The sequence below is a fragment of the Ascaphus truei genome, chromosome 4, assembly GCF_040206685.1.
Source record: "Ascaphus truei isolate aAscTru1 chromosome 4, aAscTru1.hap1, whole genome shotgun sequence".
Taxonomy (NCBI): domain Eukaryota; kingdom Metazoa; phylum Chordata; class Amphibia; order Anura; family Ascaphidae; genus Ascaphus; species Ascaphus truei.
The window spans coordinates 315,215,024-315,239,890 of record NC_134486.1 but is presented as its reverse complement, the minus strand read 5'-3'; the positions used below and the strand labels follow the sequence as shown (position 1 = coordinate 315,239,890).

The following is a 24,867-nucleotide window of genomic DNA, read 5'->3' as shown; positions in this document are numbered from 1 at the left end:
TACATATTTCAAATAAAGACCTGCGATAGAGAATCTGAGATATTTCTTATGCTTCTTTGCAAATTCGGGATATGCAGATAAGCATCTATTAGATCCAGTGACACTAACCAGCCTCCAGGCTCTACTGATTGTATTACTGACCTTAAAAGACTGCAACTTCAATCTTCTGATATTTAGAAAGGCATTTACAAACTTTAGGTCCAGAACTTGTCTGAAGCTCCCTGTGGATTTCTCCACTAGAAATAGGTTTGAATAAATGCCTTGCTTTCTTTGGGCCTTTGGAACGTCCACAAACACTTGACTTGATTTGAGTTTGTCGAAGATTTGCTCCATAGCATTTCTGGATACCCTTTAAATTGGTATTACTAAGATTTAAACAAATATTTTTCAGTTGGGAAAGTGTTGTATTCCAGATGGTAACTGGCTGATAGTATTTGAAGAACCCATCTGTCTGTAATAAATTTGAGCCCGCACAATCTTGAACCTGGTGAGTGCCAACTTGCCTCTACAGGTTACTCCTCTTCCTCTGGGGCCATGAATAAGATTACCTTATCCACCTCTCCGTGATGGGCATTCAGTGTAATTCCTGCCAGGGCAATACGATCTTTCTTCCCTGGAATCTCCAGAGTCTGGCTGTAAAGTGGGCCCTACCTATTATGTCCTTTAGCCATAAGGTGCCTAAAACAGAAGCTCTTTTTACTTCTCTATCCAGAGTTTCTTTTATATTGGCCAGCCAGATCCTCATGGCTCTGAAGACGTAGGCTGATGCTACTGTAAGTCTACATGCGCACAGCAGCACCACCACGACCAGCAGCAAGAACAGCAGCAGCGGGAGGCAGCTCCCATCCACCCGACCGTTTCTGGAACTCATGATAAAAGGGAAAATCATCTGAAGCGATTTTTCCAGCAAGTTGGGAAAGAAAAGATTGCAGAGGTGCACAGTGTGTCAGACTTGTTGGCTGTATACCGGAAACGCAGCCAAACGAGAGAGAGACGCAGGCGCACCAGACCGGCTGAGGACTTGCAGTGAGAGGGCGGACCTCAACCGGAGCAGTCTAGGGAGTAACATCACAAGCTGCGGACGGCAATCTCGTGACGTATTTAACTGCATGTATTCATGTGAGTACATGTGAGTGATTTTTAGGCTTGTTTGAGCCGTGCTTTTAGGCTTGTTGTAGCCGTTTTTATTAATTTTTTTGCCATCCTTTGCAACTGTCTACTCTCTTTCTCTGGGGATCCGTGTGACTTGGGTGGTCCTTGAATCACGGAGCTTCAAGGGAGAGAGGAAGTACCCGGGGGATTCGTGGCACAAGTGGACTTTCAAGGGATTAAAGCACAGATTGTCACCACTGTATCCAGAAAGAGGCACTCCTGTAAGTAGACGCAGTCTACATTGGGAACTGTATATGTAAGGGGAAGCCATTAAGTATCAGGAACACTGCGCAATGGTGTGCCTCTTTATCGTTTCCAGATAGATTGGGGTGTTGCAGCAGTGAAGAAAAATCTACAGAAAATCTACAGACATCAACTGCATGATTTGAACTCTGGGGGATTTTCAAGAGACTGATTTGTTTCGTATGGACATAGTGTAATTTTAAGCGCCAGGTATCCTTTTTCATTCATCGTATTACTGTATGCCGGTTGGAGGTAATTTGCATTGTGGGAAGCCTTTGGCAGCTCCGGCCTTTTGTTACCACAACTGGTTTTCGCATTTTTTTGGATTTAAACTCTGCACCTTATTTGTTGCACGTGTAATTACACTTTATAGGTTAAGCGCTAGAGTTAGGGTTAATTTCATTTCCTTTATCATGTAAGTCTACAGAAAAGATTTACGCAACGTCTTTCATGCGTATCGCCATAGGATCCTTAAAAGAGATCCCATCTTCTACTGGTAGAGTGGTTCTTCCAGTAAACCTGGAAATGGCCGTATTCCTTTTGGGAGGAGCAGCCTAGGCTTTAGCTTCCTATTGGCCGAACCCATTCTGCTCCAATCATATCTTGGATCACCCCATCAATGGGGAATTATCTTATCATCTTCTTGGCTTCTTTGAATAGACTATCCTGGATTTTAAATTCTTCTTCCATTTCGACTAGGCTGTCTCACTTTTGCCACCTGGTTGGGTCAGTAAGAACTCCACGTATTTCAACACAAAATTACCTTTGTTCGTCATACTGGGAAAACAGGATACACTATATCTTCATACAGCAGTGTAAAGGCTCAACAATAACCAGCATACGTCTGCAGTCAATCACAAATGCCCTATTTCACGGGGCAGAAAGGAATCACATGCAAGGTACAGTATCTGTTTATTATATGGCACCACAGTGACCACATCAATGTACACAGAGGTTTGCAGGCACGATGAGTCCCTGCCTGTTACCTGTGGTAGCGAGTAAGAGTCCCAGGCATCAATTATAGGTTGCAATGTTTCTAGGACTTTAAGTCCTGCTTGCTTAGCAGGCTTTTGTTGCAGTTGTTTTAATCAGGAGTATATTGGAAAAACCCAGTGACAGCTAGCGTGTGGTCTCCTGATCACGGTAGAGGAAGGGAGTTAACCCCTTCACTCCTTCAGTTTGTTTTTCAACTTAATCTCTTCGGAGATTCACTTGAGGTCTGCACTGAGTGCAGGCTTTGCGATACAGTGGCATTCAATGTCTTGTATATAATGCATACCCTGTTCATTTATGTAACTGTATTTGTAACCATGTATTATATGGCTTAACTCTATGCCCAGGACATACCGTATTTCCTCGATTCTAAGACGCACTTTTTTCCCCTTTTTCACGTGTCTGAAATAGGGACTGCGTCCTAGAATCGATGTACTCAAAAAAACACACACAAAAAACAGCCAGGGGGCGCTGCAGAAGCCACAGCAGCTTTCAGCGTTTGCCCTGCGTTTCTGCCCCCCCCGCCCCCCCACACAGAGGAGCAGTGTGTCCCGCTGCATGCCCCGCGACTCTGCCACCAAACCCCCCCCTCCCTCCAAGTGCCGGTCCCCAAAGGAGCAGTGTATGTTCGGCTGCATGCCCCGCGCTCCCCCCCTTGCTGGAATTACCGCCCCCACACAGGAGAGATTGATTCAGCAGTGTGTGGCTGCTGCATGCCCCAAAAGCCCTCTGTCTGCCTCTGCTACTCACAACTGTGCTGCCGGCACCACAAGCCCCCCCCCCCCCCCTGCTCCAAGTGCTGGTCCCCAAAGGAGCAGTGTATGTTCGGCTGCATGCCCCGCGCTCCCCCCCTTGCTGGAATTACCGCCCCCACACAGGAGAGATTGATTCAGCAGTGTGTGGCTGCTGCATGCCCCAAAAGCCCTCTGTCTGCCTCTGCTACTCACAAGCCCCCCCCCCCCCCCTGCTCCAAGTGCTGGTCCCCATGGAGCAATGTATGTTCGGCTGCATGCACCACAAGCCCCCCTCCTCCCCCGCGCTGCTTGTTGGAAGTGCCGCCCCCACACAGGAGAGATTCATTCGGCAGTGTGTGGCTGCTGCATGCCCCACGTTCCCTCCGTCTGCCTCTGCTACTCACAGCTGTGCTGCCGGCACCACAAGCCACCCCCACCCCGTGTCTGTCTCTGTCTCTCTGTGTTTTTCTCTTTCAGTGTATGTGTGTGTGTCTCTCTGTGTGTGTATGTGTCTCTCTGTGTGTGTATGTATCTGTCTCTCTCTGTGTTTGTGTGTGTGACCTTTCATTCTCTCCCCTTCCCTCCAATCTCTCTCCCACTTCTCTCCTTTCTCTCCCCTCCCCCTTTTCTCCCCCACTCCCCTCTCTCCCTCCCTCCCCCCTTCTCTCTCCCCCCTCTCCTCTTTTCCCCCCTCTCTCTCCTCTTTCCCCTCTCTCTCTCTCTCTCCTTTCTGCCCCCCCCCCTCTCTCTCCTTTCTCCCCCCTTCTCTCTCCTCTCTCCCTCCTCTCTCTCCCCTCCCCCCTCTCTCTCCTCTCCCCCCTCTCTCTCTCTTCTCCCCCCTCTCTCTTCCCCCTCCCTCTCTCCCCCCCCCTCTCTCTCTTCCCCCCTCTCTCTCTCTTCCCCCCCTCTCTCTCTTCCCCCCCCTCTCTCTCTCTCTTCCCCCTTCTGTCTCTCTTTCTCTCTTCCCCCCCTGTCCCTCTCTCTTCACCCCCCCTCTCTCTCTTCACCCCCCCTCTCTCTCGCTTCCCCCCCTCTCTCTCTCTCCCCCCTCTCTCTCTTCCCCCGTCCTCTCTCTCTTCCCACTCTCTCTTTCTCTTCCCCCCAACTCTCCCTCCCACCCCCCTCTCTCTCTCTCTCTCTTCCCCCTCGCTCGCTCTCTTCCCCCCTCTGTCTCTCTTTCTCTCTTCCCACTCTGTCCCTCTCTCTCTTCACCCCCCCTCTCTCTCTTCACCCCCCCTCTCTCTCGCTTCCCCCCCTCTCTCTCTTCCCCCCTCTCTCTCTTCCCCCCTCTCTCTCTCTTCCCACTCTCTCTCTTCACCCCCCCTCTCTCTCTCTCTTCCCCCCTCTCTCCCTCTCTCTCTCTTCCCGCTCTCTCTCTCTCCCCCCTCCCCTCTCTTTCTTCTCCCCCCTCCCCTCTCTTTCTTCTCCCCCCTCTCTCTCTTCCCTCTCTCTCTCTCTTCCCCCCCCCCTCTCTCTCTTCCCTCTCTCTTCCCCCCAATTCTCCCTCTCTCTCTCTCTTCCCCCCCACTCTCTCTCTCTTCCCTCTCTCTCCCCCCCTCTCTCTATCTCTTCTCCCCCCCACTCTCTCTCTCCTCCCCCCTCTCTCTCTCTTCCCCCCTCTCTTTCTCTCTTCCCTCTCTGTTCCCTCTCTCTCTCTTCCCCCAACTCTCCCTCTCTCTCTCTTCCCCCCCCCCCCTCCGCTCTCCCTCTCCCTCTCTCTCTCTCTGTCCCGAAAAAAATTCTGCACATTTAATATAGTGGGTTTTTTTTCCTCAATTTTTTTTATTAAATCAAGGGTGCGTCTTAGAATCGATGGCGTCTTAGAATGGAGGAAATAGGGTACTTGAAAACAAGATGTAACTCTCAATGTATTACTTCCTGGTAAAACATTTTATAAATAAAAATAAAATAAATAAATAATTCATTTATGACATTTGTCTGAAGATTCTGGTGCTAATCCTCACAAAACCATTTCCATAGCAGGCTTTTCACAAGCTGCACTTCGACTTTTTCCTTTGCCGGAAAACTTCTACTGCAGCTTTAAGAGAAGTCTCTTCTGGCTGAGCTACTGATTAATACAGCACCAGGCAGTATTTATTTTATAAATTATTTCAATATGGCCATGCAACATTTGTTCACAATGTTTGAGCTGGAATAGCACTATCTTTGAGCAAAGCTGAAATCTGAACTCAGGATTGTTTACAAGACAGGCACTTTTTAAGTGAAACATAAAAAAACTAGGCATTTCAAAAAACGGGCATTGTGCAATAAACATGTAATAAGCACTTTAAGAAACTCAAATAAATGCCTTTGAAAAAATAAAAAAATCTTTAAAAAATTTAAAATAGAAAAACAAAGCGTACCTACAAAACTTGTGCAGAGATCTTTTATTGCTGTCAGACTCCATTGCGATGACTTGCTATGTCGGACACCGACAGCAGGAAATCTCTGCGTGTACTTTGTAAATGCTGGCACCGGCACATTTGAATTACCCTCTTGCGCGTGCTTCCGTGTTTGCGCACCTCAGACCTTCATGCAGCCGCCAGACTGGAGAACAGCACACGCTGCTCTCCATGCTGCTTCTTTTACAGAGGATGAGGGGGATTTCAACTGCTGTAAAAAGCACCTCTGCGGGAAGCCCTGGTCTCAGAGGGCACCCCTGAATTGCCACTCACCCAAGTGCAATATCAGGGGCTTCACGGGGCAGAAGAGTGGGAGACAAACAGACCCCCTGGCATCAACTTACCCACTTAAAGGGGAAGGCAGTCAGGTAAGCTAAAAATAACACCTATAGGCCAGATAGGACAGAAAAACACTGCAAGCGGGTAGGAGGAGGAGCTACTTATAGGAAGTATTACCTGCAGGAAGTTTTTTTTCTGACCTATCCTGGCCAGAGATGGAGTTAAAGCAAGTGTGTCCACTGCCATGGAGATAAAAAGGAAATGCCCATTTTTAACAGTCACTCTTCCATAACATGTTTTTGTGGAGATTAGGATCAAATCTATATGAATCTCTAATTATTGTGATCAGGGTTTTTCACAAAAGGCTCATTATTCCATGCACAAGTCAGTACAGCGGTTGTTTAGTGTTGCATTTTTCACTACTAAATAAGTCTATAATATAATGAACAGCTCCATTCCAGTTTGTAAACAAATTGTTTTGCTTTTCAAAATGTCAAGCTTAATAAAGTGTTTTATTACCTCTGTATGGTATGCTCTGCATGAGACATTGATGTTTCAAACTTCCTCTTCTGTTCGTTGACCTCTAGATAGAGTCTCTGCATTTCTGCTTTTAGCCTGTCCCTTTCTTGCTGGACATCAGAGATATGGAAATCAGCAAATGTCCCTGGCTGATACATCTTCTCATCCAGAGTTCCAGGAAATCTCTCAGTGTCTGTTGTGCTTTCCTTATCTGGGGGTACAACATCTTTTTTTATTTTAATGGAATATTTGTTCTTGCTATCACCTTTATCTGTAGGATTTTTATAAGACAGCATCGCCATCCTTTCTTTTTGAAGTCTCTCCACTGTTTTTGAAAGTTCTTGAACCTCTTTACTTTTGGAAATCAATTCTTGGTTGAGTCTTGTCAATCTGGCTTTAGCAGGAGCCTCTTCTACTTGCTTATTAATTGATGAGAAGTTGACTTCTTTTGTCCTTACTTTCTGTTCTAAAAAGGAATTATTTTCATGAAGAATGTCTATTTCTTTTTTAAGGTTCATTATTGCGATTTGATTTGCCTCCTTGCATATAGAAAGTTCTTGCTCAAGGGCTCTTACTTTGGTTGTGTTGTCAAATTGCTTTTGTGGTTCATTTATGAATCTATGAGCAAGCAATTGTTCAAGTTCATTGATTCGACTCTCATATTGAATCTAAAAAGGAATGGCAAAGTAGAATGTTACAATATGCAGTTATGTAAAAAAGTAGCTTTTATTATGGTAGACTAACACTTAAAATTAAATTGGCACGTTTAATAAGAAATGTTACTTCTAGGAAGCAGTAGCAAAAATGAAGAAATGAGAAGAGAGAAATGTATTTCCACTAACGTATTATAAAGCTGTTGATCTTTCCAAAAGTTCTCTGTATCTATATTATGTCACACAAAAGGAAATGATGCTTAATGTTCAAGGCTTTGGCTCATGAAGCGAGTCATAAGTTTAAGTTTATTTAAGCAAAGCTTTTATTTATATTTGGTCAAAGAGCTTCGCCAACATTCAATTTAGAAAATATATACATTGTGAAGAATTTGTGTTTAAAGTCATATGGCCGCTTCTGCCTGAGCAGTTATCGCTCAAAAACGATCCCAAGATCGTTTTTTTAGTTACCGTATTTCCTCGATTCAAATTGGTCTCATTGTTCAAGAAATTATTAAGAAAAGACTTGTTGGACGCTCATGACAAAGAGCATGACACACTACTACTGCTACAACTGGTTGATAAGACATTAGGGGGCCTATGCAGAGAGCAGCGCTGGAAATAATTGGATATAACAATAAATTGTAACTTTAATGGCGTGATTTTATCTCCATATGCATAAAGGTCCGAAAACTGCACGGCGAGATGCGCGCTGGGGAAACATGTTTGAAAAAAAACGCGTTTTTTCTCTCTTCTTTTCCCTCTCGCCGGTGAGCTCCAGCTTCCTGCCAACTTTTTTTGGCGGAGCAAATTGTAAAATTTCTCTCCATTTTAATGGCGCGAACAGCCACTAGATGGCGATCGCGCCTTTCTGAATTCGGATATTTTTTCAGCTGGCGAGATGTAGGTTCTCGGCAGGCGCGCGGCGAGATTTTCAAATATAAAAAAAAAAATGGTGCGTTTTCCGTTATCCGGCATTTTCTCCTGTTTTCTACGTAAATTTCACCAAAAAATGGCGACATTTACAATAGCGCAGCTCTCTGCATAGGGCCCTAAGACTTGAAATTTCTTGATAAGTATTCTCTCATCACAAATCATTCTACTATTCTGTAATAAATTGGTTTTAACTAGATAGAAGTTATAATGTAATGGCCCTTTTTGAAGTGAAACATCTTTGCTGGCACCTACCAAATGAAAATTTCCCTTGGAGTAAATCACCTTCGTGGTGACGGAAGTGCAGCCACTGCTGGCAGAAGAGGCCGTCAGTGTTGGCACCTCGGCGTGCTTGCGGAGGCTCCCGCGCTCAGGAGCTGTTGCCGCCCGGCTGGGCGCACCTGTGCTGTAGGTGTTGCGCGCATGCGCAGGAGCTGTTGCCGCCGGCTGGGCGGTGCTCCTGTGCAGCAGCTGCCGGCTTGGCGCGCCTGTGCTGTAGGTGCTGCGCGCATGCGCAACACACACACGCGCAAACATAGTGCACACTTTACACACACACACACACACACACACACACACACACACACACACACACACACACACACACACACACACACACACACACACACACACACACACACAGAGACACACACAGAGACACACACTAACAAACATGAGGAATTCACAGGTACTATACACATAGAAGTGCAAATAGGTAAAATAGGGGGCGTGTGCCGCATTATAAGTCAAGCTTCTTTGCGTTTCGGCACCGAAATTGTGTTTTGATTTTAAATTATAAACCACCACCACAAGTACAATTTCTGTGACAAAACAGTGACAAAATACAAAGAAGTTTCACTTAAAATGCACATGCTCAACGCGCACACACTTTTTTCTTTCATATTTTTACTATGCAATATTTTGTAATTGTGACGTGGGGTGCTAGGGTATCCCTGGGTTGGACCCTGCAGATACGGCCCACGTTATGGGAACATGTATAAATGTAGTAATTGCTGTGTTCCCTCTGTGAAAGTATGTCCGTGTCCCTTCTTAGGTGTTTGTATTGTACGGTCTGTGGGCTAAGTGGAATTGGACCCATTTACTAAGTAGCCTGTTTGGGGTTATAACTCCGGAACCGCTGGGGCTAGCAACTAGTTTCTGGTACCGCCACACCTTGCAAGAAAGGGTGAAACTTTGTGGGGAAAAACCCAGAGTCTCGCTTCCTGGTAATCAAAAAATGATTCAATTGCTGAACAGATTCAGTGTTATATCCCTTCCACTAAAAACGCACCAATCTGCTAAATTGCCCTAACTTTGGTTCCGGAGGTCCTAGAAACTCCCCTCCAGGGTCCCCCGATAGTAGACCCTGGACCCGATAGTGGACCCTAGGAGCCAGTAGGACAGCCTATCCCCACAAATCCTAAGGGGGTTCAAGGTTCACACAAGTAACGAAAAGTGGACATTATAAGTTTATTCCTGCATTTCTAACGGAGAAACAGCTGACGACCCTTCCTTGCATACTAATGCCTCTGGTTGTATGTCTAATGAAGTTAGTTGGTGGGATCATCAAAAGGAGTACTCTAAATTGAGAGGAGTCTTTTGTGTAAGGGGGGCTACTTCTCACACCTCCCAGCCAGGAAAAGTCTTGGGTTTCATACTCCAAGGGAATAGAGTCAGTAGTTTGTGCATAACAGCCAGGTATAAAGAGGCCAGAAAGAAAACCTTTTGATGCACGCAGACATTCTGGCATCTCTCTGAAGTTTGAGGTATAACTGAAAGCCCCAAACTGTACTAGGGTGTGTGCGTGTGTGTCTTAGAACAGCTCAGGCTGTCAGTCTGTCTCTGCACCCGGTTTTTGAGGTCTGTATCAGTATACCTTGCTGGGTGTACTACGAGTCCCTTGCGGGAGACTACATGAAAAATGAAAATGCGGGCGACAACATGAAAAATGTTTTGTTTATGTAATACCTAATCATATGCCATTTTCAAGCAGAAATCCCGGCTTCTTGTTTTCTAACCCCTCCTCCTATCTGCACATTTTTTTTTACAGGATGAGAACAACTATTTTAAGCTCAATGGACCTCCTGGTTCCAGAAATATTTACCCGTGAAGATATCAGCGTTCCAGTCTTTCCAGGGGCAACAAAACGGTACTGTAAATATCCTGCGTGCCAACAGCAAGACACAACATCATCCATTGCGGCTTCCTATTGGTTGGTGTCATGCAGAAGTAAAAACCAAGAAGTAATGCCAGTACCTTTACCAGTAAGTATCTTGGGAAGCGGGGAACACCAAAGCTGAAAATAGCACTGTTTAGCATCCCATCCACAAAAAAAAAAAATATTGGGGGTTGGTGTGCACGATTTCAGCTTTAAAGTATGATCAATATTAGAACGTAAAAGTCTAATTTTAAAATACAGTTACATATACAAGCAGGTTACCTTTATTTTTTGGAATTGTTGTTCCATGCTACGCAGGCTTTTCTTAGCTTCTTCGTCTTTACTTTCAAGATCAGTTTCTAACTTTTGGATTCTTCTTTCCAAAAAAGCGTTTGTATTGCTCTTGGTTGAACTTTTATATTCTGTTTCAGCAACAGCCGCAGCTGCAAACATCAATGCAGGTATTGAGTTTGGATGTCGTCGTTTAATAATTCCCTCCATTTCTTTAACCTGTTTAGAACACACAAAAAAATGTAAGTAACTGTAGTTAGATGTTATTAATTCATCATCAGAATATAATTGTATTAAGAACTTGAAACTTGGACATTACAAGCAGGTAATATAAAACTATCAAGGAAAGTTTATGGTAAATGATAAAAAATTAGGGTACAACAGAGATCTTACAGATTGAAGTTCTAGTTCTCTCACTTCAGTAATTGGCTACAGATTTTTCCACACATAGCATTACTCCGTTCTAAAATGGTTTTCCTATTTATTTATTTTTGCCAAAGCTGCTTGTAAGGAAATGTTTCTATAATCTTTGTGCATAGTCTGGCAAAACAGGACACTATATAAATAATGCTCATCTATGTATTATTTCCTTGTGTAGCTTAATGCCCCATGCTATGCGTTTCCCGGCCCTGGCATGTAAGTCCTGGTAAGTGCAGGCAGTGTCAGGGTTAAATCCATTCACATGGCCAGGAGCTGAGTATGTTGGCACACTAGCAATATTGTTGCCATAGCCAGGTGCAGGCTGGATGGCAGTTGGGAGCGTCATGACTGGTGGGGGTGAGAGGGGGCGGGAGTAAGGGGTCACATGTTGTATGGTGTGACACTGGGACCTTCTCTAACATCTGCCCAGCTTGGGGCAGGGTCACTAAACCCTCCCCAGATATGCAATAGGCTCCTAACCCAAACTTAGAGGAGAACGATTCCAGGATGTTGCCTGCTCCCCAGTGAGTGAGGCGGTTCTGCCTTACTCCATCAGGGGGTAAGAGGGTGGCGACTAGCCTCAAGCCCTTGGGAACCTAGTCAGGGAATGACTGTGTAGGAGCGACACAACGGCTTGGTCGCAATCGCTGGAAGTCAATTCAATTAGATTTTTTTCCAGCAACCACAGCGTGACGTCAGTGTCGTCGGCACTATAAGTGTGGCCTTAGAAGGAACCCCAGGAAGCAGAATACGGCAGCCCCTTTACATGTAAGTATATCAGGAAGCAGGGTGTCTACAAAGCTTAAATCAATGCAGTTCAACGTCAAAGATCCCGTGATATGTATATGTATGTATATATATATCTAAATTATATTAAACAATTACAAAAAAATAAGGTGATGCTTCTTTAACTCGATGATCGACAGGCACTCAAAGGGAAAATTTGAGAAAAATATTAAATAGCAACTACTTTTTATAAACTTCTCAAATTCAAAAATTCCTGCGTGCTTCCGCACACTGACCTTTATCAATATTCAATATTCCCAACAATGTTCTCAACATTACTTCTACAGCAACAACAAAAAAAAAAAGCTGTGTGTGCTGGGCACGCGCATAGTAAGTGAAACTTCTTTGTGTGCTGGCATCAACATATAAAGTAACAATAATATTAGATGTTGTTATAGATGTTTGTAATAAAATTGAATAATTTTTAGATGTTACAATTGTATAGTTTTATTTTTTGCTTTTAAAAATCCATACTATCATTTTTAATACATGAAATAATCGACTTATGATAACTGAAGTAAGATACATATATTGTCGATTCTAAATTATCTAAATGTCGTTGAAAAACTGCATCAATAGTGGATCCAGATGTTGTAGTTGCTATGGCTGGATTGGTGTTGAGAGTTAAATTGAATTTTTCTTGTAGTAATCTAAAAAGTGGTAGAGCTTCTTGAGATAGAAAGTTGATGTTAAAATCACCAGTTAATATGATGGGTACTTTGTCGTAATGTTTGTTGAACAATCCATCACCTTCAATAGAGTACGGTAGTAGAATGAACTGAATGAATTTGATGATATTCTGTACTGTTTGGTTTGGTGAACAATATATGACGATGGAGAGGACAATTTTGCCATTAGGTAAGATATACTCTGCTGCACATATGTCTCCTATTGGTGGGACATTAACTGCTAATCCTGTAGTCTGACTGTCAATGATGTGCATATGAGGCCTCATAATATGTCTATTGTTGCGTTTGTTATGATATATAGCAACTCCCCCGACTATAACATGTTGGCGTTTAAATTTAACAACACACTCAAAGTTATCAATAGTAACATTTTCATTGTTGTGTAACCAAGTCTCGGAAAGTAGTAATATGTTACACTGTTGCGTAACTGTATCAGTGAGGTCTGTGTTGTGTGCTCGAAGGCTTTGGCAATTTAGTGAGAATACACAACAATTAGTTGGGTCTTTGAGTACATTAAGTAAAGTTTCTTGCAGGGTCTGTAGTTTGTTGTTTTTTAGTCTTGAAAACTCATTTTGTAGGTCAATTGTGGACGTAGCGTTTCTAAGTCCATGATAAAATTTCTTTTGACCATTTGCTGCGACAATGTACAGACCATTGATGTCAGTGACTCGCGATAAAGCAACGTATACTAATTGTTGCTCATGTCCCTTTTCATACTCGTAGACTACGGAATTAAATGTGCCACCTTGTGATTTATGTATTGTTATTGCACAAGCCGGGATCAATGGAAAATGATTTCGTTTAGCCGTGATAGTTCTATTTTTATTTAGTGCTATACTTGATGTGCGTCTTGTTATTGGCACAGCAGATGGGTTGATGTTGTTGGCTTGCATGTAATGTGCGTATTTTTTGCGAGCTATTTTTCCCACTTTTGGCGATGTAAGAAAAGTTAGCCATACCCGTTGTATTTGTCCATCATCGCTGTATTGGATGTGAGCTAATGATCCTAAGGCACCATTTGCTAAGCCGTCAGAGACATCTACATTAGTTGTTACAAGATATGGCTTTGCAATGACAAGCGGTAGTTCGTAGGGTAAGCCGCCGGTATCCAGAACAGACATTTTATAAAGTTTTTGTCGAACGTGGGCTTCCTGCTCTGCGTTTCTACAGCCAATAAAGATATCTATTGCTGTTGAAATTGTTTTTTCTGGTGCGGCACTCAGGATGGATTGGTTGTAGGTGTTCACTGAATCATTACGCAAAAAGAGACGTATTCCGTTGGCACATAGATGGTCCGCGTCTTCCTTAGTGTAGAAACGTGATTCAATGAGTTTTTGCTCACATTCATCTAATTTTATGCCATTACCAATTTTAGTTAGCACAGTTGAGAAGGTTATGTTTGACTGGCGCATAACTTCATCTAGTTCATAGTATTTCAGTCCACGCCACAAAGTGGGGCCCGCGATACGTTGTTTAATTTGTTTATAGATGGGTGTTGCTCGAACGGGAGGTAACTGACGTAAGTCGCCAATGAGAAAGAGGCTTTGGCCACCAAAGTTGGTTTCAACATTTCCAGTTATCTGCTTCAGCCTGGCATCAATTTGAGACAGTAACTCAGCACCTATCATGCTCACTTCATCAATGATAATCACTTTGATGTATTTAAAAAGACTTCTATATTGTTGTACAACTTCAGTCGAAAGAGGTACATTTTTAGAAATTGATATTTTTTAGTGCAGTGTGTACAGTAGTGCCATCTATTGCAACGGCAGCTTTTCCAGTTGATGCACAAGTAATATATGAATTGCAGTATCCATCAGTGTTAGTGAAGCGATTGAAAATGTCCATTAGAAGGCGTATGACAAAAGTTTTGCCACAGCCTGCGGGGCCAGTAAGAAATATTTGAAGTGGTTCGCTATTTGGAGAAAGTTGACTCCAAATGACATGCATCAAGAGTCCTTTTTGTTTTTCATTTGCATTTTGCATTAGTTTGCAGAATTGCTCCTTACAGAGTAAGTTCTCACGTTTCTTAGCTATAGCACCAAGTTTATTGAGGGTGGCGAGTTTAAGATCTGCATTCATTGCACTTTCAGGATTATCATAAAACTGTTTGAATGCATTGGGGTCTTCTTGTAATCGAGTCACTAACGTATTTAAGTCGTTTTGGCATGTCTCATCGGGATCTGCTGTCCCTTCCTCTCTGCACATTTCTTTGCATATTTGTATTGTTTTACGAATGTCCAAGTCGGATTCGTATATTTTGCGTTGTTGTAAGATGAGCTCTTCATTATTATTGTATATGGTAACAAATTTTATCTCTGATAGAATGTCCTCCTCCTCGTTGCGAAATGCTATGTGTAAAGTAACCATTTCACGTTTATATTCGTTAATATCTTCAGCCATGTCATAATTACGGTAACGTATGACACGTGGAAACTGTCGTTTTTTTGTAAACTCTTTTGGCATTACATGTGTAATTAGCAACAAAAGATGCCAATGTTAAATTTTCTAAATCTAATGGTCTTTTCTCATATTTGTCAAACCAGTTGTCTTTCCAAATATCACTGGAATCATCTGTGAGGTCCTGTTCATTCATTTCATCGTTGGATTTCTTAAGTCGCTGTCGTTCAATGGGCCAGACAGTGGGTATGTAAACTATGACTACTGAGCTTTGAGACATGGGTTGGCGTAGTAAATACCAGGCGGCTTCTTGGCTTGTGATTTCTACGGTGTTGAGCATGTCGATGCTTAGATTTCTGGTAATTTCAATTATATCAAATTCAGGATGTTCATTCATGATGTTAATGATCTGTCGTTGTAGGTTACTGATACCTCTATTTGTTTTGTTAACATATTCTACGACATACGCAGCACAAGAATATTCTTCAGTTATAAATTGTATGTCAGTATTGGACTGTAGAACGTTAAATATGAAATTATTGAATGGATTGTGCCACTTTTCACTTGGTTCTCTCTTTAGGAAAACTTTCGGTCTTTTAATGCCAGCTCTGAGAACATCTAAGTAGTAGTCGTATGAACGTATATTATTTGCTATAAAGAATGTGTCTATATTGGCGTAATTGTTGTTCTCTAGATTGTTCCACATTGTTTTGTAATGAGCAGCATATTTTTTTTGACGTTGGTCTGTTTTGGGCATTGGCACTAATATAGTTGTTTTGCGACAGGGCATGAATGGCGCTTCAAAACGACATATTTGTTGCTTATTTGTGGCAATTTTCTTGTAACACGTAAACGTATGTTTGTGTGTTTGAAGTTTGATATGTCCAGAAGCATTGCTAGCCGATACAGATATCAGTTGATCTATCATGGCAATAGCGTCGGTTTTGTTTGCACCAAGTGGGTCGGCTGGGGCGTTATTTAACCAAAGGAGAATGTGAGCATGTGGACTACCACGATGTTGGAACTCTATTCGCTTAAAATAATTGATGACATAGAATGTTCCAAAGGGGCTTGATCTTTTTGACTGTAGTATATTCATAAGAACATCAACAATTTTATTGAAGTATATGGCACATGTAACTGCATCCTCATTAATTAATGTAGTCTTGTCCATGAAATGTAAATTTGCTGCATCATTCTCACTAATATCTGTACCATTGTTTTGGAACTTGTAAAGTATTTTAAGTAATCGAGGCCAAACAAGTTCATTAGCACTCAGAGTTAAGAACATGGTTGGTTTTCCAAGCTGTCTTATCATAGCAAACAAATCACGTTTGCATTGTGCCCAGTAATATGTAGAATTTGGAATGGTACGTAGAAAAGCTAAGTTGTTCTCTATGCAGTTGTTGATGTACTGTTTAGATTCAACTTGGTGACGTGTAAGTTTGGTGTCCTTTCCTATGAACTTGAATGCAACCGTAAGAGAGTCGCGTGTTCTTAAACGCATAATTTTCATTGCTACATATAGTAGATGATATGGCGTGATGGCACGTCGATCAGAACGGCGTAGTTCGCTGGTTGCCATCATAAATGGTGTTACACGTAAATTATCTGGAAAAGTTCTGAACTGTCCAAGATATATGCTTGGAAATGATAATTCCTCTGCGTACTCGTCAAATAATAAACTGTGTGGTCTGCTCATTTCTCCAGGTGCAATGCGCAGATACTTGTCCTCGCTCCATAATAAAGTCTGCTGTTGTGCAACGAGACTATCGTCAATAGTTATGAGCTCACTTATTGTTTCTTGAGATGTTTCTATTTGCATTTCATTGTCATTAAAAAATGATTGATCAATTGTGATTTGATGCAGACGATAGAGTGGTGTTTGTACGAGATACTGTAACCAACATTTAACCACTCGCTTGTTAACCAACCCTATCAAGTAGCTGGACTTGTGCAATTTTTTGCGTTTTATGTGAACGTTAATACAGTGATCATCGTTGAGCATTCTTGGCAAACAATTGACCATAGTATTAACAGAGACAGGAATATTTATTATTTGTCCTAAAATGGCATATTGTCCATATGCGTGTCGCAAGCGTCTGATTTGCATAAAGGGTAGTCGTGGCGAAATTAGGCGCTCTGTAACTAAGTCAAGCTTAGGTAAATGTGCTGGTACTTTAGGGTAAATAAAACCATTTGAAGTACATAAAGGTGGAATGGTGTCTCTAGCGAGAGAAGCTCTGCAACTGTTACAAACTTTAATGTCCTTAACATTGATGTGTGGAAATACAGTTTGTAGTAGTGGAGCATGTTTCTCAGCAGGTGTTTTGATATCATTTTTGAACCATAATCTTTGACAAATGTAACATTCGTATCCAAACATGTTATTTAAGAATGTTCTTTCAAACTGCCGATGAGCATTTAGATGTAAATTATAATTGTCATATGATAATGAAGTTTGGTCTGGAATTTCAGTATTATGTGCTGGATTACTGTTAGTACTTGCCGACGGAGTAGGGCCACATGAAGGTAAAGCCACAGTTGTGGGTGGTGTTTTCACGTTTTCTAGTTGCTTTTTTCGTTGTCTCCACTCTCTGTTATGTAGTAGTTGACTTTTTGGTGTTTGTTTTGGTGTTTTGGAGGCTCTAGCACGAGCACGATACTCACGCACTCTTTCTGTGCTTGTCTTAGCCATTTTTTTTTAGATACAGAAACAGTGTGTTACAGTTACACAGGGTTTGTGACACAGCGTTTGTGACACAGGGGGTGAGGGTGGGTGGTCTGCGCTCCGTATCCTTTTATTCAAAATTTTAATGTGCGCGTGGGGGTAACGGCGCCGCTGCCAGACGCTTCTGCGCATGCGTGGCGTCCGACAGGGTCGCCATGACTACTGCGCATGCGCGGCGCGGGCTGCGCAGAGGTTGACGGCAGCTGAACAGCTTGCTGCCTGTACGCGAGTGAGCCCAGCGGGGGGAGCTCTGTCTGAGTCTCCCGCCCGGAGGCAGGGGAGTCTCCCGTCCGGCGTCAGAGGAGTGTCCAGCCCCGCGTCAGAGGAGTGTCCAGCCCCGCGGCAGAGGAGTCTCCCGCCCCGCGACAGAGGAGTGTCCAGCCCGTGTATCCTGTAGCAGCAAGCCCACCTGCGGAGGTATGTGTATGTAATTATGTGTGTTTGTTTGTGTCAGTGTGTTTGAGTGTGTTTGCTCCGGGGGCAGGGGGACTTGCAGGGTGACAGAGGAGTCTGTATGCTTCTGACATAAGAGGAATAACAGCGGTGGGACCGGAGCAGCTTCAGACAGCTGACGGAGTTCCCCCACCAGCGCCTGACGTCACTGGGACGTATAGTAGCGTTAGGAGCGGCGCCGGCGGATGTCTGCGGCCGTGTGGGGGGAGCGGGGGCCATGAGTGTTTGCTCCGGGGGCAGGGGGACTTGCAGGGTGACAGAGGAGTCTGTATGCTTCTGACATAAGAGGAATAACAGCGGTGGGACCGGAGCAGCTTCAGACAGCTGACGGAGTTCCCCCACCAGCGCCTGACGTCACTGGGACGTATAGTAGCGTTAGGAGCGGCGCCGGCGGATGTCTGCGGCCGTGTGGGGGGAGCGGGGGCCATGAGTGTTTGCTCCGGGGGCAGGGGGACTTGCAGGGTGACAGAGGAGTCTGTATGCTTCTGACATAAGAGGAATAACAGCGGTGGGACCGGAGCAGCTTCAGACAGCTGACGGAGTTCCCCCACCAGCGCCTGACGTCACTGGGACGTATAGTAGCGTTAGGAGCGGCGCCGGCGGATGTCTGCGGCCGTGTGGGGGGAGCGGGGGCCATGAGTGTTTGCTCCGGGGGCAGGGGGACTTGCAGGGTGACAGAGGAGTCTGTATGCTTCTGACATAAGAGGAATAACAGCGGTGGGACCGGAGCAGCTTCAGACAGCTGACGGAGTTCCCCCACCAGCGCCTGACGTCACTGGGACGTATAGTAGCGTTAGGAGCGGCGCCGGCGGCGTATGTCTGCGGCCGTGTGGGGGGAGCGGGGGCCATTAGGAGCGGCGCCGGCGGCTATCGCCGCCGCTGCCGCATCTGATTTGTGGAGCGGGTGTGATGTCAGTGTTGGGGTCGGGCTGAGCCAGAACACAGCCCGGCCTCAACTGCCAGCACTGACGTCACATCCGTTTCATTTCTGTCTCCACAATTCTTTTTTGCCCTAGTTTGAATGAGGTGCCACTAAGGAAGTTTCACTTCAAAAACAAAGAAGCCCAAAGCTACATTAAATATGACAAAAATATACAGTGAAATACCTATATATCTCTTGAAAAAAGGGTCATTTAGTTAAACCCTTTGGCCAAGACATTTTAATATTTTAAATAGTACAGGAGGTTTCACCATTAAGTTTCATGGCTAATCCACCGACCTTCACTGGGTCATGTGTTATTGTAAGCAGGTCATTTTTTGTTCATTTTCTTTTTTTTCTCTGTACACATCTAGTGTTTACTGTAATAGAAATTTTAAGGTATACATCTTCAATAAGAAAATTCATGTTATAGATAACTATTGCTCTGTAAAGGAGGTTTATTACATTCAATGGAAATTTGGGAAGTGCTCATAATGGTTCCTATTCACTAAGGTGGTAATTCACCCGATGCGACACCGAGTGGTTTTCGGATGACAATCGCCATCAACTTCTATAGGGATTTTTGGCAAAAAAACTGACCAAACAGCCACATTGGCCTACGGCCTACTGTATATACTGTAGCACAAGACCTGGAGAAACCTTCCACCCTGGAATACACCTTAAGGCTCATACATTTGAATAGTCTGTACGGTGTGTCCTGACATTGCAGCACTTGGTATATATGGTCCAAAGAATTCATTGAGTACAATGCAACCACTTTGCCAGATGAAATTAATTCTATTTAATATTTTGAGATAAAGAGATGTAGAGAAAATGATGCAATTTTATTGAGTAAAAATAACAGATTTAAAATCTTTATGGTGGAATAAATTACCACGTGACAAAAGAAATTCAGTGAATGTTTTTTTTTTTTTAAATTGCCAAAATATTATTGTCCATGAAATACTAAGGAAATCTGATTAAGTCCTACCTGGCGCTCAAGATCTTGAATCCGTTTTGCATCTGCAGCCCTGTCTTTCAGACGTTTTTGCTGTTGCACAGACTGATCTCCAGTTTCATGTCGAAGCTTTTCAACCTACAAAAACCCTAGCGATTTAATACAGCAAAAATAACCAAGAGAAAATAAATAATGCAGGTTACTGCAAAACTGTACATTTTTGTTTACATGCGGTTGCATTCCTTTGATAGTAGTTTATGCTAGTTAGTTACTTGAAATAATAAACTGCTCAAAATACAGTATTTGGAGTAAGATGGCATACCTGTGAAGTTAAGTTCTCTATTTGCTCATATGCGTCTCTGAGTCGCCCGGCATCTTTATCTAAAAGCTCCTGGTTCTCGGCAAACCACTGCAGTCTTTTATTCAAGCGATTGATTTCCTGTTTATGGGTCTCTTCATTAATCTTTGTTTCATAAGATTTTTCACCTACAAAATGCAGATATGGACATTAACATCCTTTTGAATGCAACATTCTTGCACACAGATACTCTGATGCACTATGCAATTGCATTTATGAAAATGTTGACGCATCTGAACAGGAGTCAACTCATATTGACTTGAACGGGAGTTAAAAACAAAACATTTTGATGCGTTAACCTGTAACAAAGGTTGATGAATCTGGGCGTCTCTCTCTGTAACTTCATTCCACTCTACCTAAGACTGCGCTTATAGTAGCGGCGACGGCGCTCAGCGCCGTCACAAGTACTTGAAGTCCATCTCGGGTGCCCATAATGGGCGCGAACGCACAGCGACATGGTGACCAAAGTCAGTTGATTTTGTTTGTGTGCGGCTGCCGTGTGATGTCAGCGTCACGTGAAGCAGTTCAGCCAATAATGGCGAACCACTTGCGTGATGTCACGGGCCACGCCCCCTGTCGCACTCCCGGGGTCTCCTGCACTAAATGCAACTATCGCTATAGCGATGTGTGACGTCACGTGGTCGTGCGCCCGTCACCGCAATTATAGCGTGTATATATATATATATATATATATATATATATATATCAGGAACCAAACCAGGTATTTTTACTTTCTCCCTGGAAGTACTCAATCAAGCTCTCATTTTGCAAAACACTTAAGTTTAGCCAAACCTAGTCATGCTCTTTTCAAGGTGAATATGTACATATTCTGGTCTGACTTCATTTTCCCTTTGAGAGATTAGCAACATCCACTTTGAAGATAGGAAAAAGTTCAAATCCTTAACAAAAGAGAGACGCCATATTGTGTCTCTCATATATTTGGTACTGTATACTTTTCGTTGGCGAAAATTAGCTGATGTAGAAAAGCTTTTCAGATGTTCTGCAGACCAAGGCTAAATAGATGAGAACAGAGTCTAAATGTAGGCTAGGAAGACATACTGTACATCACAAGTTGGACAACAGGCAGGAAAAAATGGAGATCATCATGTTAGAAAAAACAGACAAGGGCAAGAACAGTACAAGTACAGGGCATACTCGTTAAATATGAGGATGGATAACAGAATCAGAATATACACACATTTAAGAAATTTTCTTTATTTTGTGAAATAAAGCATTTCATTACCTGAGATGTGAGTGAGCTGGACTTTCACAAGATCACGCTCTTTCCTCATCTTTACCAAATCTACTTCCAATGCCTGTTTGTCTTGCTTAGATCTGTTAATCTCATCAAGTAAATTAGTTTCTTTCTTCTTTGGTTTTAAAAAGAAAAAAGGAAGCGTTTGAAGAATATTAATATGAACAGATTAAACTGTGTGTAACAAAGAAATAAGGACAGACAAGCAGTTCTAAAATAGTCATCCTAGTGCTTGTAAAGTTTGTATAGTAACGGATTACCTCAAACAACGGTTTCTTTACATTGATTCATAAAGGACTTACAGTATAATTCTGTGTAAAGTTCCTGCTAAATATTGCATTTGAGACAAGTGTCCAAGATAATGTTGGGTATACTAAACAATACTTATCAGCTGTATTTTATATTATATATATATTTATATAAATATAGAGAGAGAGAAAGAGCAAGAGAAAGAGCGAGAGAAAGAGAAAAAGAGAGAGAAAAAGAGAGAGCGAGAAAAAGAGAGAGCGAGAAAAAGAGAGAGCGAGAGCGAGAAAAAGAGAGAGTGAGAGAGAGAGACTTACCACCATTCACATCCAGATCTCGCGATCTTTGCTCCGTGACATCACTACACGGAAGTGGCACTGATTGCTCCGTCGGCTCGTATGGATTAAATAGATAATATTTGTCTCTACTCACACAGGAATTAGCTCTAGGATTGAGCACCTCATTAGTTGCGATTCTGCCAATATTATCTATTCAATTCAATGCCCGTGTAAAAAACAATACGTGAGACGCACCACAAGGAAACTAAAATTACCATTTGCGGAGCATATTACAAATATCCAAAAATAATTTTTGCAACACAATTTGTCCAAACATTTTGCTGAACACCATGATAAGAATCCAGCAAGCATAGTTTGTATTAGGATTGATAAACTATTATATAATTGGAGAGGAGGTGACACCATCAATGCCATTTCAAAACTTGAGACCAAATGGATACATATGTTAAAAACTCTTATACCTCTGGGTCTAAACGTGGACATTGATTTCGGTGCCTTCCTAATACTGCATAAAAGATTAGTTCATCAATTCAGTCTTGTCCCTATTTAATTAATATTCTTTGGATAGGCTGTTACCCTCCTAATTATGCCTGCTTATATATTAGTTATCTCTCTCTGCATTACAATACATAATTGTCTTATTCTTGTTCATTAATTTTTTTTAATTAATCTCATTTATATTTAATTAAAACTTGTATTTTTATTTAAAATATATTGGGTTCTTAGTCTGTTTTATAATTACTAATTGTTTTTGTCTGTCAAAATACCTGAAGCACTTTGGTGATTGGCACTTCTCATATATCAGCATAGTCTATCATAGCTCTGCTGTGCCTACTTAAGACCTCCAGGTATATCACATGGCATACCCCAGATGAAGTCTTTCCTCCTCACTTTTAAAGCTTTACACTCTTCTGCCCCTCCTTACATCTCAGCCCTAATTTCTCGCTATGCACCATCCCGACTCCTGCGTTCTTCTCAAGGATGTCTTCTTTCTACCCCCTTTGTATCTAAAGCCCTCTCCCGCCTTAAACCTTTCTCACATTCTGCCCCACACCTCTGGAATGCCCTTCCCCTCAATACCCGACTAGCACCCTCTCTATCCACCTTTAAGACCCACCTTAAGACACATTTGCTTAAAGAAGCATATGAATAGCACCGTGGATAATCCTGGACACATGATACATAAAGCTTGGCCCCCTGCAGACGCACTTGCTAGAATTCCCTCCTACTGTCTCTATACGTTCCCTACCTACCAATTACATTGTAAGCTCCTCGGAGCAGGGACTCCTCTTCCTTAATGTTACTCTTACAGTGTGTCTGAAGCACTTATTCCCATGACCTGTTATTTATATTATTTGTTATTTATATGATTACAACATGTATTACTACTGTGAAGTGCTATGTATATTTATGGCGCTATATAAATAAAGACATACAATACATGTCTGTGTGGTTTGACTTGCTTTGCTAGTCCCATGCTGTGCTTAAAAGCTGTGTGAACGGCGATGCCTTTGCTTAAATGGGGTCCATGTATTTGGATATTCCAGGCAAAAGGTGACACTGTGTGCTCATTTGCATGTCATTTCCTAGAATCCCTTGCTGCAGTGGGAGCACTGTATGCTAGGTGATAATGGTTGAAAGGCAGGGTTTCAGACCTGTCTAAGACATGTGAATGTGCTCACAAGTGATATTCTTTATTGGCTATATGCTAACGGTGGAGCTTTTTTGTTGCCTTTTTCACCCACCATAACTTAAAATGTGTGTATATATGTGTGTGTGTGTGTGTGTGTGTGTGTGTGTGTGTGTGTGTGTGTGTGTGTGTGTGTGTGTGTGTGTGTGTGTGTGTGTGTGTGTGTGTGTGTGTGTGTGTGTGTGTGTGTGTGTGTGTGTGTGTGTGGCATGACAAAGAGCTACACAAACAAAAACTTGTGTAAACAAAAACATTTAGACTTTAGAGGACTAAAAGAGGTGTAGCAGAGAGGGAGAATATTTGACAATATGTTCTCAGAATAATATGAAGTGGGAAAAGCCTTGAACAGTAAGAATATCTACGTAGGTGATAACTGAACAAGACCATTTTCACAGAGCACAAAAGACCGGTTAGGATATATGTTGAGATAAGAGAATGTAGAAGACCAAAAATGGGATTATGACAGAATTTTATTATGAGAAAAAGGGTTTATAGAAGGAAAGGGTGGATTGTCATAAATTAGAATACCTTTTAATCAATCTAAAATAGTGTTTGTTGTAGATGTAATAGTGTGCAGAGTTTTCACAGCCGTGCAGGTCTCTCTTTCATGTGGCATCTTGCAATGTCATCACAAAAATCTGCTATTTACCTGGAGTGCACGCAGTTCTGCAATCAGCTCTGTAAAACTCTGGTTCTTGGTATTTTCAGAATCATGGTGTGCATGTTGATGATGCATGGTAGTTTTATTCAACTGTTCTCTAAAGTTAGAAATGAATATAAGAAACATTTTGAATATGGAAAGTTTATTTTACATGCAGCAACTGAATTATGTGAAAAAACAGAAAGTGAATCCCTGCGCTTTTCCCATTGGGCTAACAATAAATGGGGAAATAAAATACATAGTGAAACCTAAGTCTGTAACACAAAGGAGATTATTGGTTACATCCTTTGAGTAAATAATGACAAGCCTGCTAACCAACGTCAAGGTACGTCTGAAGGTAAGGTAAGCGCGGTGAAAATATATATTTGTTTTACATTTTCTGTTGGGCCGAATTACAGTAAATCCCTAGCAGCACGTTTCCAGTGAGCACTACTATTACGGTGTGATTAATTTATTTAGCCAATCCACTTGTAACTGCTTACTGAGCAGCTTGTGGGAGGTTAGTCCTTCCTTTTCGAGATATATAGATAGATAGACACACACACACATACACTCACACACTTACTTTCTCAACGTGCACAATCATACTGGTCAACGTAATAAAGCAATATTAGCAAAAAGAGTGGTACATATGAAGCAGGAAACTGT

At 42.5% G+C, this 24,867-nt stretch overlaps 1 protein-coding gene across 15 annotated transcripts in view; it reads right to left on the bottom strand.

Moving 5' to 3' along the window:
* Positions 1-24,867, bottom strand: part of CEP162 (centrosomal protein 162) — a 91,390-nt gene that overhangs the window by 8,016 nt on the left and 58,507 nt on the right. For all 15 annotated transcript variants that reach the window (XM_075597901.1, XM_075597899.1, XM_075597902.1 and 12 more), the window contains 6 exons: positions 24,208-24,316; positions 21,312-21,438; positions 20,033-20,196; positions 19,744-19,848; positions 10,346-10,573; positions 6,323-6,990 (listed from right to left, as the gene is read on the bottom strand). In XM_075597901.1, coding sequence (XP_075454016.1) covers positions 6,323-6,990; positions 10,346-10,573; positions 19,744-19,848; positions 20,033-20,196; positions 21,312-21,438; positions 24,208-24,316 — 1,401 coding nt within the window. The remainder of the gene's footprint in view (positions 1-6,322; positions 6,991-10,345; positions 10,574-19,743; positions 19,849-20,032; positions 20,197-21,311; positions 21,439-24,207; positions 24,317-24,867) is intronic.